The sequence below is a fragment of the Cryptomeria japonica genome, chromosome 3 (assembly GCF_030272615.1).
Source record: "Cryptomeria japonica chromosome 3, Sugi_1.0, whole genome shotgun sequence".
In the NCBI taxonomy this organism is placed as follows: Eukaryota; Viridiplantae; Streptophyta; class Pinopsida; order Cupressales; family Cupressaceae; genus Cryptomeria; species Cryptomeria japonica.
Window position 1 is genome coordinate 348,711,001 of NC_081407.1, and position 19,870 is coordinate 348,730,870.

At 37.2% G+C, this 19,870-nt stretch overlaps 1 protein-coding gene across 1 annotated transcript in view; it reads left to right on the top strand.

Annotated features, from left to right (window-relative positions):
* LOC131076508 (probable serine protease EDA2) overlaps positions 1–19,870 on the top strand; it is a 161,449-nt gene that overhangs the window by 8,401 nt on the left and 133,178 nt on the right. Inside the window, exons 2-3 of the mRNA XM_058013735.2 lie at positions 4,911–5,036; positions 12,643–12,798. Of these exons, the coding sequence (XP_057869718.2) occupies positions 4,911–5,036; positions 12,643–12,798 (282 nt within the window). The remainder of the gene's footprint in view (positions 1–4,910; positions 5,037–12,642; positions 12,799–19,870) is intronic.

Sequence of the window (19,870 nt, forward strand, 5' to 3'; positions counted from 1 at the left end):
CATAACATACCATCTTCAGTTGGGAGATTCTTTAATGCACCAAATGTTTGGTCATGTTCTTGTTCCTCAATTTTCTTTCTTTGATGTTCATGATGGCTTTTGGTACCAAAATCAACTTACTTTCATTGCCTAGAGGGGGCAACTTTATTGAAGGAGTGATGTGTTGTCCAACTGCCCTTTTGAGGCGTGAAACATGAAGGAGTGATATGTTGTCCAACTACCCTTGTGTTCTTTGATAACTCAATTACATAAACAACCTCCCCAATCCCCCACATGATCATATAAGGTCCATATAAGCGAGGCTTGAGATTCTCAACTCTACTCTTGAGAGAAGATTATTTGTAAGGTCACAGCTTTATGAAAACCATATCTCCAAGCTCAAAAGTCCTCTCAATGTGGTGTTGATTTGCATACATATTTTGTTAATTTTGTGCTCATTGGAGATTTTCTTTAAGTGAGTCCAAATTTTATTGGCTTTGCTTGGTCAAGTCTCTTGACCCTGACATAACCAAATCCACCAAATTTAGTACATCGTCTCCATATAAACTTTAAAGCCTCGAATGAATTCATATCACTGGATATATAATCATTGTAGCAATTCCCCTTGATAGAACCATTTGACTTTTGTTGTTTGTTGCCTTGCTAAATGATTCCTCAAATACGCCTCAATTCATTTATTCACAATCTTTGTTTGCCCATCTGTTTGGTGGTGATAACTAGTGCTGGGTGTTAACTCCATTCTTGCCAAAATAAACTAAGGAACTTACTGTCTCTATCACTTATTGTTTTCTTAGGCAACCTATGAAGCCTAAATACCTCCTTGAAAAACAAACTAGCCACTTGGGGCACCTTATAAGATATAGTGAAGAAATGAGCATACTTAGTGAGTTTGTCAACTACAACAAATATACAATCCTTACTTTAAACTCTTGGAAAGTTGGTGATGACATCCATAGAGATGCTCTCCCATTTTTATTGGGAATTCGTAAAGGCTGCAACAATCTTGTTGGAAACACTAATTTTGTATTGTTTTGCTTGTATGCAATACACTCTCTAATGTGTTTGAGGAATCTCCCTTGAACCCTTTACACAAAAACTTCTCTTTGATTCGCTTGTAAGTCTTGGAGTATCTTGGGTGACCAGCCAAGGATGTATCATGAGATGCCCTCAAGAATTTCTCCTTTACCTTTGATCATTTAACAAGATATATCTTATCATTGCAAAGGATGAGATCATTTGCTACATGTCATCTTTTTAATTTGCCCTAATAAACATCAGTAGCAAATGTATTCTTTGCATACTTTGCTATTATCGTAACCCTCCAATTGAGCATTAGCTACAAAATTGCTCTTACCCTTAACATATTTTATATCAAAATCATAAGCTTGAAGCTTTCTTAACCTAAATACTACCTAAACTGGGCCAAGACATGCATAATGGCCAACATCTCATTATCATAGATTGAGGATCTCTTTTCAAATTTTCTGAGCTTTGGAGTCTCAAATGCTATGGGATGTACATTTTGTGTCAAAATTGTCCCAATCCTTTCTCCTAAAACATCACACTCTAATGTAAAAAGAAATAAGAAACCAAGAACAATTAACACACAGTACGAACTCATTACCTCCTTGAGCTTGTTAAAAGCTTGTTGTGTTGAATTCGACCATGAGAAATCTCCCTTCTTTGTCAAATCCATCAAAGGTATGATAAATTGTGAGAAACTCCTGACAAACATCCTATAGTAATTACAAATTCCAAAAAAACCCTCTCAATTGTATCGAGGTTTTTAGAGGAGGCCAATCTAGGATTGCTTGCATTTTTAGTTGATCTATTTGAACACCTTGGGCATTGATTATATGCCCCAAGTACAAAATCTTTGTCATCCCAAATTCACATTGTTGCTCAAGAATGCCAAATACCTCATCAAGATGCCTCAAGTGATCCTCCTAAGTCTTGTTGTAGATAAGAATGCCATCAAAGAATCCTAGCACAAATTTTATCAATTAGTTAATGAATACTTGATTTATAAACCAGAAGACAACTGAGAGGGGGGGGGGGGAATCAGTTGTCACAGATTACCAGAACCATTAGCAATTAAAACTTTAATACCGGAACCCAAAACATTAATACCGGAATGCTTAAACCAAATACCGGAATAGCAGTTAAACCAATTAAGCATAAACATTAATCACAGAATAAATACCATCCACATGACACCAAGATTTATATGTGGAATTCCCTGTAAAGGGAAAAACCACGGTGGGAAGCCTACCCACAGTTAGATAATACTTCTGCAGCAAGTATGTGAATTACAATTGAGGGGCTTGCACTTGCAGGAAAGCCAATAGCCTAGCGCGCACTACTCATCACAAAAAGAGCCTCACTGATTACATAGAAATCCAGACTACAATCCGGAGAAGTGGTTGAATTGCAAAGATAGCATCTCCTATGCTTGAGTACAATTCCGGTTAAGGTCAATACCAGAGGAATAAATCCTCTACATAAACCCAATTCGATTTCCAATGATCGACCAAATCCTCTGCATGAATGCTATTAAATTATTCACACATTACATCCCTTGACCATGAACATTATCATATTGATCTACAATGAGATCTTACATTATATATACAAACCCTCGACCATAAACAATCAGGTCGGCCATTAGACAATAAACCAATTACATAATTACAAACCATGTCGGCCTTAGACCAAACAAATAATATCCAACACATAAGACATCCCGGAAACACATCGAGATGTCCAAATTCCAATCCACACGTTTCATTAAAGCCGGTCCATAACCTAGATCAACTGGGACTCAATATAGGTCCATGCGCTAAAGCAATGATCTCCATCCACCAAGTCTCGAACATGATCACCGTTAGCATCTTGAAACTCCACCAGAAGCTGCACCAACACCACTTATGCAATTCATCAAAGATCTTTATCAAAAGCTCTGCTGGTGAAACCCTCGCCGGAACCAGAAACCAGGCTTCTAAGCAAACAGGATAGCATCCGATCACCAGACCAAAAACAACTTACTGAATATGCACATGAGTATCATGAACAAGCCAATTCCATAACCAAAACATACCGGAGCCTACCGGATCATGCCGGATCCAAACCAACTAGAAACTACTCAACCTACCGGGACCAGAAGGGTGCCGGTAAAGCATTCAAACAGCTAGTGTTGGCATCAATGACAAAACATCAATGCAACACATAATCAATTCCTCCAAATGGCCAACATACTAGCACAAATTTTATCAATTAGTTAATGAATACTTGATTTATAAAAGACTAGAAAGTGGTAGGTGCATTTGTCAAACTGAAAGGTATGACTAGAAACTCATATTGCTCATAATGACATATGAAAACTGTTTTATGTACATTGTCCTCTCTTATCCTTATTTCATGGTACCTTGATTTGAGATCAATTTTGGAGAAGTAAATTGCCTCGCGAAGCTCATTTATCAACTCATCAATTTTGGGAATGGGGTATTGGTGCTTAATTGTCTTCTTGTGATAGCTCTATAATCAATGCACATTCTCATTGTGCCATTTTTCTTCTTAATCGGAACTATTGAAAAAACGAAGGGGCTAGAGCTTGGTTTGATGTGCCCCATGTCCAAGTGCTCCTTGATTGATCTCTATCTTCTTGTGCCTTTTGGGATGGTGATATGGAGTAGTAATGATTGGCTTGGAACATGTCTCAAATTCTACTATGTGCTAAAATCCTCTATTAGGTGGCAATCTTGGAGGTATGTCATTAAACACCATGCCATGATAATCTAGAATAGATTGAATATCAACATAATAGGATTTCTCATTTGTGGATGACTTTATAGTTGCCACGAAACAATGTGCCACCCAAGTGGCTTGTCATCTCTAAAAGGATCTCTCCATCCTCTTTGCTGAAACAACTCTTGGGCTCTATTTGCAGTAATAGTATATGTTGCATCATCACCAAATTGACTTGTGTACTAGCCTTTTGCTCTTGAATTCTATTGAAATCTTTCTTATTGAAGGTCATGTTTTGATACCCTACTATGCACATACCACCCTACACCAAAAATAGTATTAATAGATAAATATGAAACCATAGAAAAGGTGGTCTCAAGCCTAGATGAAGCTCATCCATTGCTAAAGCTTTTGTACTCACAAACTATTGTTGTTGTTTCCACTTCCCCTTCTTCTCAGGACATTGAGAAGCATGGTGGCCAAGCTTGTGGCACTTAAAACACTTTATATGATTCAAATCTTTCTTCCCTTGTTGGGAAGAATTTGTGTCTTGGAAAAGTTTGAAGTATAATCAAAGGAGTAAATGTCTTCAAAAGGGATCAAAATACAAGTATTGTTGATCTAGAGGAGGAAGATGGGGAGTAGGGGGTGGAATGTGGAGGGTGAAGGTCAAAATGACATGGTCATTCAGGGGATAGATGTCACATTGAGTTCTTGAATATGAGAGATGAAAAATCTGTTAGTGAGAACATAATCAACAATGCTGGCGTTTATGCCATGTGGGAAACACATAAATCTATGAGAACTAGGAAAATAGGAGAGTCCTTCGAGAATGTGAAGGCTTTGAGATTCTCCCAAATGAAGAAGGTGATTGCATAGAGAAAACTTATAATTATCCAATAGTCCTATTAAGGATGCATTGACACTTGTCTGTATTGGGCTACAAAGAAGGGCATCGTACATTCCCTGCCCAATCCATTGTATCTCCATGTGATATTGTTCATTATATTTTCGTTGTGTTTGGGTATTTCTAACATTGGGATTAGTATTGTGGATAAAGGGTTTGTTACTTATTGGATTATTATTTGAGCTTTCTTTTCTTATAATTGTAAGTATTATATGGTTTGGTGTAAGTGATTTAACATGTTTTTAGTTTGTGATTGCAGGATCATCGTCAATTTAACCAAAGGTATTATGAGTTCCTTGATTACTTTCAGGTACCAGATGGACCAATATTTTTAAAATTATGTGGCGAATCTGCATGCAATGGCATTGTAAACGATTACACTGCAGTAAGTAGATTCTTTGTAAACAACCAAAGTTATCAGATAAAGAAATAATTTTGGTATCTCTGATTTTTGTTTGCATTATGCATGATATTGTCTATGCTTTGCATCATGGATGTGGTTTTAATAGTTGATATCGATTATGCATAGAGTTTCATGCATTAGGTATAGAAACATTTTATAAAGTTGCTTTTTAATAGATCTTTTAGATGGTATATATGAAGCTTCTTGTAAGAAAACCTGCCAGAAATAATTGATTGATAGCAGAAAAATAAATCATGATGCATTCAAGCAAGAGCTTACAAGATTTATAAATTAACTTTATGCTAGCTACACGCTTTTTCAAGTTGTTATATAGAAGGAATTTCAGAGTATTTTTTAATAAACTTAGGCAATGTGCCCTCTTCTAGGATGATATACAGCTGAACTAATCAGCATGATATTTCCTTCACTCTTTTCCTTATGTATATTTTGAAGTTGCCTTCTTGAATGTCCTCTTTCTCCTTGACCGACCTTTCACATTTTCTTCAATTTTTTGTGATCCCACTGCATAGCATTGTTATATTGGTTTCATCCTGCAATTTCCACATTATTTGCTTATCTTGATGATGGATCACAGGGTGTGATCCAAAAGGTAGATAAAAATAAATCCATAGTTTTTGCAGAAGTCTCTTAATCATAAAGTTAAACTACTAGATGATTCAATCTTACTGTTTATAGAAGGGAATAATGAGCAACATAGACGTGACATTAAGCTACTAATCTACAATCTCATTGAAACTCAATAAATTGATCAAATATGTTTTTTTTTTATTTTCACTTTTTTTCCTCCTGGAAAATCAAGCAAGTTTATAACAGAAAGAAAATACTAATTTCACTTGTACTGTTGATGTTAATTTTCAGACCATGGTAAGCGAATTCTACACTCAGGCAATTAAACCCTAAGCACTAGGAAACCTGAACTTGATAACCACTGTCAAAACTGCTGGTGGTGAATACAATAATCTACAGGCACATCACACTGAAAAAGGAACATCAAATGCACAGTATTAAATTCTCAATCCTGCAACTGTATTCTCATTTAATCTGAAAAGAAATACACTGCACTAGCACACAGCCTCGAATGAATTAAATCTTTCACACCCCTGCCTTTTTTTTATATGCAAAGGAGGCTAGGAAAAAGTTAAAAAACAGCGTTAACTTAGATGTATAAATCTGAAATAGAAGGTTAAAAATAGAGAAAAAAACAAAGCAAAATCTTAAACTTCTAAATCTGGAACTTGTGAAATGCATGCACCCTCTCCTACATGACTAAAAAATCTGAAAATCCTTCTTATTATAGAAGAGGATGAACCTTGGTGCATGCATACACCCTCTCCTATAGAAGTGGGCACTACTCTCTTCATGCATGGGCCGTTTCTGTGCCGATCTCTCAGCTGCACACAGGTCTGGATTTGCTGCTGTGACTGCTATGCCATTACTGTGAGAATGCTACTGATCAATTCAAGGTAAAAAATCTAATACTGCCTGATGCAGTCAAGGTAGGGAGGTCCAATGAAGGACAGCCCCGCCTTGCAGCCTAAAACATAAACACCATGAATAATAGAGGAACCGGTTTGCACAACACAAGATACAACCGGGGAAAACAAGGAAAAGAAGCAATTTTTAAAATAATTTAATGAATTACATATGCCCTTAGGATTTACAAATGCTAGGCTGCAGCCCAGGATAAAAAAATGATTTGAACAACTTAATTTCCTGATCCGGTAGATCATCTGCCTTCAACTCTGTCTTCTGCTTTGTCTGCTGATCCGGTTCATAGTCTGCCGGACCAAAAACACCTAAGTGCCTCCGGAATCTACATCTTTTCTGAATCTTCACTTTTCGGATCTCCCCCCCTTCCAGATGAATCTCCTTACTTCCCCTTTATACCATCCGTAAGCCTCAACAACTTAACCAAGTCGGCCAAAATGCACCGGTTTATGATGAAACGTGTAAACACAAACATGTCGGCCAAATCACCAGGAACATCTCCAAAAAATGTTTAGAACTTCGAGCGGACCTCCACGAACATCAGCCAGGTCCAAGACAACACTCCCATATGATCCGCAAGTCACGGAAACGATCCGCAACCCAATACTGGACCACTACCGGAATCAATATCTGTAAGAACCACACAGTAAGGACAAACCAATACTGGAATAATACTGGAATCGATATCTTACCGGAATCAAATCCAAATGCCATGAAATTTGAATATGTTTAAGTCAAGGATCTCTAGATGCTAAATCCAGATCCGCAATTGTAAATTCGCAAATATGAAGAAACGCAACAATCTCCAAGGTCGCCTCCTTGGTAATCAGTAACTCCACGGTCAACTACTCCAACTGGATGAATTTCCCGGATGCCCCTGCATCAGACTCTTGGGGTTATTTGAAAAGTGAGTCCCATCACTTTGATCTGCAACATGCCACAATCAATGCTATCTTTTGAATTTGATTCGATGATCCGTTCACAGGTACTTGCAACTGCATTAGCTTTGACGGTCTGACTACAAGTTCCAATTGCCTCTCCTCAGTGCTCTATTGGACTCCCTTGTGGCCTACCTCAATCGGCGATTTGTTCAAGACAACCTGCCAATTACCTCAAGTTCTTGATTCTAGGTTCGGTGGTCTGGTTGCAAGCCTTGTACTGCCTCAATGCTCGACGATCTAAACAAGTCTTCAAGCTGCCTCAAGTTCTCTCCTTCCAACCGGTTCACTACTAGCTCTGATACCATTTGATGCAGTCAAGGTAGGGAGGTCCAATGAAGGATAGCCCCGCCTTGCAGCCTAAAACATAAACACCATGAATAATAGAGGAACCGGTTTGCACAACACAAGATACAACTGGAGAAAACAAGGAAAAGGACCAATCTTTAAAATAATTTAATGAATTACATATGCCCTCAGGCTTTACAAATGCTAGGCCGCAACCCAGGATAACAAAATGATTCGAACAACTTAATTTCCTCATCTGGTAGATCATCTGCCTTCAACTTTGTCTTCTGCTTTGTTTGCTGATCCGATTCACAGTCTGCTGGACTAAAAACACCTAAGTGCCCCCAGAATCTACATCTTTTCTGAATCTTCACTTTACGGATCTCCCCCCCCCCTCCAAACGAATCTCCTTACTTCCCCTTTATACCATCCGCAAGCCTCAACAACTTAATCAAGCTGGCCAAAATGCACCGGTTTATGATGAAACGTGTAAACACAAACACGTCGGCCAAATCACCAGGAACATCTCCAGAAAATGTTTAGAACTTCGAGTGGACCTCCACGAACATCAGCCAGGTCCAAGACAACACTCCCATATGATCCGCACCAAAATGATCCGCAACCCAATACCGGACCAATACCGGAATTGATATTTGTAAGAACCACACAGTAAGGACAAACGAATACCGGAATCAAATCCAAATGCCATGAAATTCGAATATGTTCAAGTCAAGAATCTCTAGATGCTAAATCCAGATCCGCAGCTTTAAATTCGCAAATATGAAGAAACACAACAATCTCCAAGGTCGCCTCCTCGGTAATCAGCAACTCCACAGCCAACTGCTCTAACCGGATGAATTTCCCGGATGCCCCTGCATCACTGCCCCTTTGTGAGGAAATTCTTTACCAATCCAAGTTCTCCTACAGCATCTCAAATTTGCTCTTAACTAGGGCTTCATCAAAATATCTACAACCTGTGAGTCCGACGGAACATACTCATTACTACTGCTCCCTTTTTGAATTTTGTTCTTTAGAAAAGGGTTCTAAATGTCTATATGCTTAGCGTGATTATGAAATACTGAATTTTAGAGAGCTTGATGCAACTTTGATTGTCATAGTACACAATTGTCAGCTTGAACATTTGATCATTTACTTTTGCTGTCAACTTGGAAGGCTAGATAACTTTGCAACCCATAGAAGAGGCTTTCGTGCATTTTGCCTTTGCTGAACTCAATGCTACTGTCGCCTGCTTCCTACCAAACCGATAAATCATACCTGATCTCAAGACGGAGAAAACCTTGATGTGCACTTTCTAGCACTAGCATCACTTGCCTGGTACAAAGCCATCCAACGTCAACTTTCCATGGCCAACATACCTCAACCCATAATAAATTGTGCCTCCAAATTACATCCTGGTGACAGTTATTTACCAGCTAGTAGGCACACAACAATTGAACCATTTGAAAATATGACTTATACTAATATGCATCCATCCAACGTCAACTCTTCATTGCCAACATACCTAACCCATAATGAATTGTGCCTCCAAATTACATCCTGGTGACGGTCATTTACCAGCTAGTAAGCACACAACAATTGAACCATTTGAAAATATGACTTATACTGATATGCATCCTATAGGGCAGAATAGAAAGGGTATGGGAAGCTATCTCTACAATAACACAACTCCTAATGCAAGAGGTACAACCTGCAATATTGGTACGGCTAGACAATCTAACACAACCATCAATAAAAACCTTCACCAAGGGTCTGGCCTGCAAGGCATTAGCTTACCAGACATAATACTGACAAAAAATCAACAACAAATATTAATCTTCACACTACAAACTTAGAAAAATATACTTTCAGAATTGAAATATCACAAACCCCAATAACATTAAAATCTAGAGATGTAGAATCATTGCATAATAAAGCACATTATCAATCTCTCTATAGAACGGAGTTGAAAGCTAGGAGGATTTTCATCCTCAAAGCTTCACAAATCTAGGGGTTTTTTGTCATGTCCCCTCCTTGATCATTATATATAGCATAATGGAATATTTATTATTATTAATATAATAATTATTTGAAATTATTAAATATTTATTTATTTATCAAATATTATTAATTAACTAGTATACCTATATTCTAAAAAAAATATGTAAAATAATGCCGAGAGATATCACATAATTGTCTTGCATGTTTATTAGTTGTCAAGGATAGGGAACTGAATAATGCTGCGCTCTTTCACTCTCATTAAAGATGTAACAGTTTCATATACTTAGAGACAAATGACAATGATTCTATTTTATTCAGAGTAATAAAATAATACTTATAGAGAAACTGAAACATGCATGCATTTACCTGTCATCTACAGGTCAAATTTATTCAAAATCAATTTTTTGTTTACGGATATTTGTATGTCATTGTAGATGCCTCTCGGCATAATTAATATTTAAAAAAATTCTTTAATCATATAAATGAAATCAGAAGTAAATAAAAAATAATAATAAACATAAAAATAAATAAATCCAAGAATATACATATGATAACAATACATATATTGATTACTGCTTCTCTGCTGACAGTTGGCTAGCCACTGTTTTCTTATTTGTCCCTGGGACAGCCCCCTTGTTTTGGCTGCTTTTAATATCAAAAACAATACATATATTGATCACTTGTTGTTTATAGAAATAAACCATAATAGAGTTGCTTATCACTAACTTATTATTATTACAAAATAATCGAAGGGAGTTATGTTAGAAGATTAAGACGACAATTAACATATTGATTGTAATCGAGTAAGTTATAATTGTGACTTAAATCAAGCAATGTTGATATAACGAATACAAACATAAATAACCAAGATTACCTTTGATTTGACAAAGGAAGTAAGACTAATCGAAGATAAGCAATCAGCAACATAAACAATTATCATTGTGGAGGGATGCGATGTCATCCAATAGTCATTAAATACACATGGGAATTAATATTAATATGCATGATGTTATATCCGGATTAAGTTAGGTGGAGGCATCAAAGTCTAATCCAATGACCAAAATAATAATGAAGGAAGGAAACGATTAATAAGCTGTTATGAAGAATGATGAGTTTAGAGGGACATGACTCTACTAAGTGACTTATCCTTCCAATCTCACAGTATAAGAGGGCATTCTCCACCATTTATAGGAGGATCATGCCGATTAGGGGTCAATAAGACATGATAGGAACAGAAGGTTAACTAACAGAGAAGACGATCAGAAAATTATCGTCATCTTTCATATATGTTTATTCGCACAATCACAGAGATTACATTTTGAAACAGCGGCTGTGTATATATAATCCAGTCACTCTTTCATAAACAAATTATATTTCTGGTCTACTCCATTATAGTTGTACTAAAAGAGGATAGGTTCGCAGCAATACCTGGTAGATTTATATCCTACCATCAGTATTTATATCAGACTTCTTAATTGCCGAGTTCCCAATAATCTTATAGGGGTTAGAAGGTTTAGAGGCAACTCATGAACTTCTTTACTAAAACTTTCTAATTGACAATCAAAGAAAGAACATAATATATATTTTATATATCAATACGTTTCAGATCAGATCAGAACTATTATTAAGTTACAGGCAGTAACATCCTTGTCCTTAGTGGTAAGCATAGGGACGTGTTAGTATGTATGCTTAATATAAAAGGCCGCTGATGTTCATATGCAGATTTTAATATTATTCTGAATATTAATAATGATATAATAATCATAAATTATTGTAATACTGGAACTTCTCTACAGTAATATATGTATATTAATAATATCTGAAAATAGATAAAAGTAATGCTTTGATCAGACAAATAAATATTAGAATATAAACCAGAGGAATTAATAAGTTAATATCAGTAAGAAGAATATGTTTTTCTGTTATGACTGTCAGTATTTAAGAAATTGGGAAAGGAGATGTTTTCACATAGGAGACATTACAATTGGTTTTGACACTTGCATTAAGAACTATGGATGTATGATAGATGAGCAATTTATTTATTAATAGTTAATTGATTGAGCTGTGGAATATCACTGATTTGATTCATGTTAAGGTGGAATTGTCTCTTAATATATGTAGTTTGAGTCATAAGTATATTGAAATAGATTAATTATGGTTAAAACATGCCTAAACCTAGTAGGGGACATTACATTTTTGTCCTCAAGAAGAGAAGAAGAGTGCATGCTCATTCTTGAGAAAATTAATTTGTTTCAAATAGCAAGAAGACCCTTTTTGAAAACATACCTCCTATTTATAACTTTTTAAATGAAATGAAATAATATTAATTTCTTTCTAACATATATTCCACAAAGTCATAAAGATATAAATAAGCATTCTTTTTAATCATTTTTTTGCACCTTGATCTTAGCGACACTTTATTTAATGAGTTAAATTGACCTTTTTAAATAATTAATATAAGTAGTCTTTTATATAAAGTTACTTTTTTCGACAACTTAAATGAATTATTTACTTAATTCCAAAATTTCAAAAAAGGGACATGACACTATTATTCCTTATTTTTCAAATGCACAATAACCAAAAGCAGTACTTAACCTTAAATATATGATAGCATTAAGTTCAGTCTGTAAAAAATTGGAGAAGGTGAGGTTAGATGTAGAGCAAGATGTGAAAACAAACTGTAACAACAGAGGCTGAATTTCAATTGTGAATATTTGATTACTCAATTTCCATGTAAGTTAAATATGTTTATTTTTGCTTGCATTATTTCCTTAGCATTTTATTTTCTATGATATCAAAGTTAAGTGTTGGATGCAGATTGCCACAGATGTTGATCTTAGCACCTTCTTTTGCAGGTTTTAGCAAAGAAATTTGGTGCTGCTGTAGTATCCCTTGAACATAGGTATTATGGAAAGAGTTCTCCATTTAAAGATTTGACAACACCTAATCTTCGATATCTTTCTTCCAAACAATCACTTTTTGACTTGGCCGCCTTTCGTAACTATTACCAGGTATGGAAATTGCCATCATCCATATTTGATTTTTTGTTTTTGACAAAATTATATAGTACACTTGAAATATAGGTTGTTGCTGCAGCAGTCTCCACTATAGTTTTTAAAACTTTCTGAGTTTCTTTCACTGCCAAGAAACTTGCCCATTTACTCAAGAGGGTGAATTTTGGGGAGATTTGCATTGAAAACTATGCTGAATATCTTTGAGCATGTGGGGAGTCCACAGGAGAAATTTGCATATGCTGAGTTTTAAATTTAAGTGCTTTTTTCATTTGCTGAGTTTTGCCAAGTTTTCACCAAGTCTTTGAGTCTGAGGCAAAGTTGGGTCTGCAAAGTTTTGCTGAGCGACGAGTTTTCACAACCTGGTCTACAGTATGGTTGTTTTTACAGTACTGTGCTTTCCTGCGTATATTTTCACTGTGCCTCTATGGCCTCAACTGTTCTTTCTTTTTAATTGAATTTGTTGATTTTTCAGCTTTAGGTGGGTGCCTTCTCCCAGTCTATCATGTAACTTTCATGCAAATTTTCTATAATATCATTCTTATCCGTTTTCTTTATAAAAAAGGTAAGTAAATGCAAGTATATGTTTGGCATAGGTTTTTGTTTTGCTCTTTGCTACTACTCATTGTTTATGACCAAAATTTGAAAATCTGTTAAAACAAAAGAAAATAGAGGTTTTACTGCTCTTTATGATTCTTTAACTTGTGTTTGATGATTCATATAAATCAAAGATTCAGGAATTTCACCCAAAATGATATTGTAGTTTTGTGTTACTAATATAAGTTATCATTCTCTAGTTCTGATCCAATCCTTTCATTGTGGGATAGATACAACTCTGTGATTAGTACTTTACACGTTTGCCAACTTTTTATTTAACAATCTGTACTAGCTACACTTTTCTTTTGCTTGTATTTATTAAAAGTTTCTGGTTTCATTTTCTTGATTCACTGTTCCATTTCTATAATTGGTTTTTTGTTCTTTGTCTTCCTGTTTTCTGCATTGAGTTGAATATTTGCTTCCTATTGAAGTATTTTGGTCACTTGTAGATGTTAATAATAAATATAATTATTTAAAACACATTCTCTCATATCTGAACTTGACAGCTAGTTTTAATATATTTCCCATTGCTTTCTTCCTAAAACCAAATTGACTTCTAACATTTTTTTGTTACCTCGTGATTTCTTTTGAAAGTACAATTTTTGATGCTTTGATCAGCTTTTCATTAGGTATAGGAGTTTCCTTTTCTACCTGATTGCTAATCTGTTAATTCAGTCAACGGCTAATTCTTTTTGAGTTTGCGCTCCCACTAAATGTCATAATTTTGGCCGTCCTGCTCAGAATCTTTAGAACTGTTATATGTAAGTGTTGTGCCTTGCACATACTCCTCGTCTTTGACAGGGCCCCCCTTTCGAAGGTTTCGCCTCGTCGAGGCTTCAAGTAGGAGTTTTGTTAGGTTGGCAGAGTAGGAAGCAAAAGGATAGAGAGTAGGCCTCCAAGGAGCCTCTGGACTTGAGAAGCATTGTTCAGGCTAAGGTTTCAAATTTTTATCAAAGTCTAGAGTGGAGAGAGGTCAAGATCGGGTAAAATACTTAGAGGCAAGGCGCCTGAGGATGTCTCTACAATTGCAATGCGCAAATTAAGATATAGACAAAGGAGGGATTGTATGATCAGAAGTGCGGACACTTTCATAACTTTGTTATTTTTGCCATCATATGCTGAAATTCTCCCCCCAAAGCATAGAGTTCAAGCAAGTCTTAGAGGCTGAGGAAGGTAGAATTAAAACAACTCTTTGTGCTTTTAGTAAGGGGATTCAAATAAGTTCAAAACCAAAGCGTTTCTAGGACCTTTCAAATCACTGATAAAAGCCCGAGCAAGCCAAGAAAGGTCATAGCATGAATGTAAAATCTTGAACGCTAGAAAAGGGCCCGAAGTGTTATGCTACCCTCGAATCGCCGAAAAAAGGTTGAAGTTAGGCCAAAGTCGGGTTTGGCAAAGTTGTAAACTCCAAAAATTGTTGATTTTAGCAATCAGATTAGCAGTATAGAACAGAAAATCAGAATGCAAAGTAATTCATATGCATAACACACATGTACCCTGGGAAAGCTCCCTCTTGAAGGAAAAACCCAGCAACCAAAGATCTCAGATCTGATTAGATTAATGTCAACAGATAATCAAATACAAATTCGCCCACCTAGGGCATGACAGAATTGACTTATCTGAAACAAGTTCTGATTTGAACTTGACTGAATCTCCAATCAGATGTAGGGCAGACCTTAGGGCAGATCAGTCTGATATAGTTCGCACAGCAAGAGGATAGCTTCTTGGATCAGAAGTCTGCCGATTTACAAGAATGTGAATTCGCTGTCACTCAGAATGTGTTAGCTGACTCTTAGAGAATATTCGCTGACTTCAACATTGAATTCGCTGGCAAAGTGGTATTCGCTGATCAAATGCACATTGTTGTCTATGAAATGGGTTACAACCCATTGATTATATAGGAGGTACAAGCATTATATCTTGCCTTAGTCGGCTAAGGACTTTGGCGCCAAAATATAATGCTTTTAGTTTAAGTTACATGAATAGGTCCATGCTTCCACACGTTACATTTGTGTTTGCCCTTTGAGTGTTTTATGTGCCTAGGCGGGACCAATCTCCAATGGTCACAAGTTACATTATGGGGTCAGACCCATTTATAACCACAAGTTACATAGGTTAGGACCTAACCAATAACCCTTTACAAGTTACATATGAATGGGACCTGACCTATTGAATTTACAAATTACACAATAAATTTTAAGGCCGAAGGCCACATCTAAAATTTACCAAGCTAGGTTGGCCCAATCAAGGGATATGACCTAGCTACATTTTCAACAAAAAGGACCTCGCATGAACATTTCAATTGTGCCTTCAAAAGGCTGCAAAGAAGCCGAAGTAGGAGAAAGGTTCGCGTCATTGGGCTGACTTAAAACAAAGTCAATATATTGTAAAAAGGTGAGGCGCCTTTTTACACTTTCGCCACTATTTGCCGATTTTTTTCCTCTATGTGGCTAAGCGTTAAGTTAAGCAAATGGGAGGCTCAATAAAGTTCATATGTTTCAAAGCATAAGGCGCATTTACTTTGCCTTCAACCGCCGAACTTCTCCCTCATATCGTTGGGTGCCTTTTTGTATTTTCACTTAAAATCGCCGAACTTCTGTCGAGTGAGTCAAGTGAATAATATTAACATTGGGGGGTTCGAGCCAAAGCCTTTTATTTCCCTTCTCAATCACCAAACAAGCACCGAAGTGCTTGAAAACAACAAGGGGAAGGGGGTGATGCTTAGCCAATATATTATAAAGTGAAGCGACTTTCCTTCTTTTTGCATTATTGCTTTTATTGGCCAATTGAAACATCGAAAGAATCCTTGTATTTGCGTCAAAATAAAGGAAGGTTGAAGTTTAAAAGGAAAGAAGGGCAACACAATTCGACGTTTTTCTTGCTTCTCCCCATTATCGCCCTTAATATCATCAAAGAAAAAATGTAGAGAGAGCCCCATTCAAATAACGCATTTCCCTCAAAAAGATCACGCCCTAATGTAGCAAAAACATAAAAGGCATTCAAAGGAAAGAATCGCTTTGGCATAGAAGGAAATATCTTCAGCAAGGGACATGAAAAGGGGAGGCATTCAAATCGTAGAAACAAAAGAGGCATAGGAGAAGGGCATTACAGAACACATTTTAACCCAAAATCATGCCTTCAATCAAACGTTGCAACACTCTAGGTATTCCTCTTTGAGTAGTAATTATTAATGTGTCTTAAATTGGAAGTGGGCATGGTTATTTAAACACTAGGGTTTACTGGATAGATGCAATATGGTTCATATTTTGAAAATTTCATTTAAACTCTGACCCAAGCTAGAACCCTAGGTCAAATGAACACAACCAGAAACTCACAATCGCACTTTGAAAACCTAACTTGGTAGAAATTTTGGGATTGGCAGCCAGAATTGAAAACTTAAAAAAAAACATTGCTCGGACAGGCCAGCAAATACCGAAAAATCTCCCCACGTTATGATAGAACAAGTCTAAAATGCAAAAATACACCAGGCCAATGAAGTTTAAACTTAAAACCATGCTAAAACCAAGATTCCCTCCCATGCAACAAATCTAGAAAACTTGAACAACAAATTGCAACACTTTTTTTCAAATTTCACCATTCCGTTGTTATGTTGTTTCTTTGCTGATGATTTTGATACTAATGTCGTTGTTGGGCACCACTAACCTCATTTATGCTCTTAAAACTGCCTTGTAATATTGCGTCCCGGTTTGCAGGTCAGATGCCTCCCAAAGTGGCTGAGTCCTCTAAGGCACCTAAAGCACCAGGAACCTTCCAAACGCCTAAGACTGAGAACCCTTGCAAGTTGGAGAAAATGAAGTACGAATATCAGGGTTTGTTGCGAGACTCTAAGGTTCAGAGTAGTTGGGAGAATGTGGGGGATACAGACTTTGGGCATATTGATATCAACAATTTAGAGACAGAGTGTATGCCGTAAACGTCCACTAGAGAGCAAAAAGGATGGTGGAGGGTGGAATTGCATAGGATGCTGGATTCCCGCAAGCCATTCAGAATTATGAGCTCATTGTAGAAAGGTCCAAACACTACAAGCCTGATGGCAGGGTGGTGTTTGTGAATGAGACACCGATGGTGGATTTCACTCCCGAGGCCATTGGAGAGGCCTTCGACATTCCAGTGCATGAGGAGGCAATTGTAGTAACAATGGAGGAGGCTTAGGCCGTATATGATCAGAATCCACTAAGTGCAAAAGCAAAATGAATGACAACTATTTTAAAGAAGAAAGACCCCATAGCACCAGGATCATTAAGAAGGTGTACAGGAGTGAATTCAATGAGGAATACAGGGACATGGTCACTATGCTCAACCGCGTCATGGGATTGTCCCACTCCAATCTGTTTGAGTGGATGTTTTATTATGCAGAGGAGGTCTTTGTAGGGAAGATCAAGTTCGATTGGGCTCATATCATTAGTGATAACACTCATACACAGCTAACTAAGCTTGCAGAGAAGAGGTACTTCACCATGACCTCTTATGTGGTGTATATGTTTGCAAGGCATCCCAGGTTGATGGGATTAATCTGCCTAGGTGACATTGGAAATGGGCCTAACTAGATAAAAATAGACGACTGGCTACCCTCAGTTTCATTTCTACAACATAAGTCAGAGGGAGAAAAACAATATTGAGTATGCAGTGGGTTAGTACGAGCATGTGAACGATGTCTTCACCATGTGCATGGTTAGAACTATGTAGGAGGGATTAATCCGCCTAGGTGACATTGGAAATGGGCCTAACTAGATAAAAATAGACGACTGGCTACCCTCAGTTTCATTTCTACAACATAAGTCAGAGGGAGAAAAACAATATTGGGTATGCAGTGGGTTAGTACGAGCGTGTGAACGATGTCTTCACCATGTGCATGGTTAGAACTATGTAGGAGGGATTGCAGCAAAGGCTGTCCAAGCAAGCAATCACACTAATATGGAAGTATGGGACTTGGTTCATTCAGTTTCCCTGATTCTCTTATTTGAGAATCTTAGGCTTTGAGGGCTCTCCCTATCGACTCCCAAGGTACCCCACTGATAAGATGGTACTCCTAGAGGTCATAAGACAAGCGCATGCAGCTGGACAAGTTCTCAGGGACAAGAAAATTTTAGGAGTCTCCTTCTCAATGGCAATAGGGGACAATGACATATACTTCAAAACCCCTGCACATGCTGAGCAACCAATTGAAGAGCTGGTGTCATATTGCTTACAGGAGCATCCTTATAGAAAGAACTTCGATCCTATGGGACTGGGATGTAAGGCTAATGGATGCCACTACAGGCATAGGATGACCATAGAGGATCATTGGGCAAGCTGCATTGATGATTTTGAGGTCTGCAGGAGGGAGTACTCTAGGCTCAATTTGCATCAAATCACAACTTACAAGTATGCCCAAGTCTTGGACCAGCTAGTTGACTATGGAGACTGCATACAACACCATGCTTATGATGCCGTAAAGGATCACCCCCCTGCTTCCATTAATTGGTCTGAAGATCCAGTCACCAGTTTAGGAATCATAATGGAAGGTCCCAAGAGGCACACAGATGCTTGGATAAATCGGCGTATTGAGGAACTAACTCGTGATGGGGTACAATTCACTTACAACCTGATGGGAGACTTTGAATCTCACTCATAAGGAGAGGTTGAGGCATCAAGTGTTGCATGCTTTCCTCATTTTTGAATTTTAAAAAATGTGACAACCTCTACAATTTTTTGCTCAAAATGTGTCATTTTCGTCTGTAAGGCACGTTTTACGAGGTGCAAAACTTACATTTGTTAGTATCAAATCACCAGGTGGTGTGTTTGTCATTGTTGTCCAAGTTTTGGTGAGTTTTGGCCTTCATTTTCCTAGCTTTTTCTTCAATTTCGGGTTTCAGAGCAGTCACTGCAAGTGGGGTTTTTTTTGATGTCATTGCAAGTTAACTCATTGCAAGTTGGGGAACTTTTAGATGTCATTACAAGTTAAGTCACTGCAAGTGGGAACTTTTTGGTGTAAATGCAAGTAGTTTTCTTGTGACTTGCAATGGAGGTTCTAAGACCTGAATTGCAATTAAGTTTTCTTGTAACTTGCAATGGGGGTTTTAAGACCCAAATTGCAAGTAAGTTTCTTGTAACTTTCAATGGGGGTTTCAAGACCCGAATTGCAAGTACGTCTTTTGTAACTTGCAATGAGGGTCCCAAGACTCGAATTGCAAGTAGTTTTCTTGTAACTTGCAATGGGGGATTTAAGACCTGAATTGCAAGTAAGTTTCTTGTAACTTGCAATGGGGGTTTTAAGACCCGAATTGCAAGTAGGTTTCTTGTAACTTGCAATGGGGGTTTTAATACCCGAATTGCAAGTAAGTCTTTTATAACTTGCAAGTGGGGATCTTTTTGTTGTGATTGCAAGTTAGTCTTCAACTTGCAGTCGGGTCTTTGAGACCTGATTGCAAGTGGATTCTTTGCTTTTCAAGATGTTTTTATATTACTTGTTATG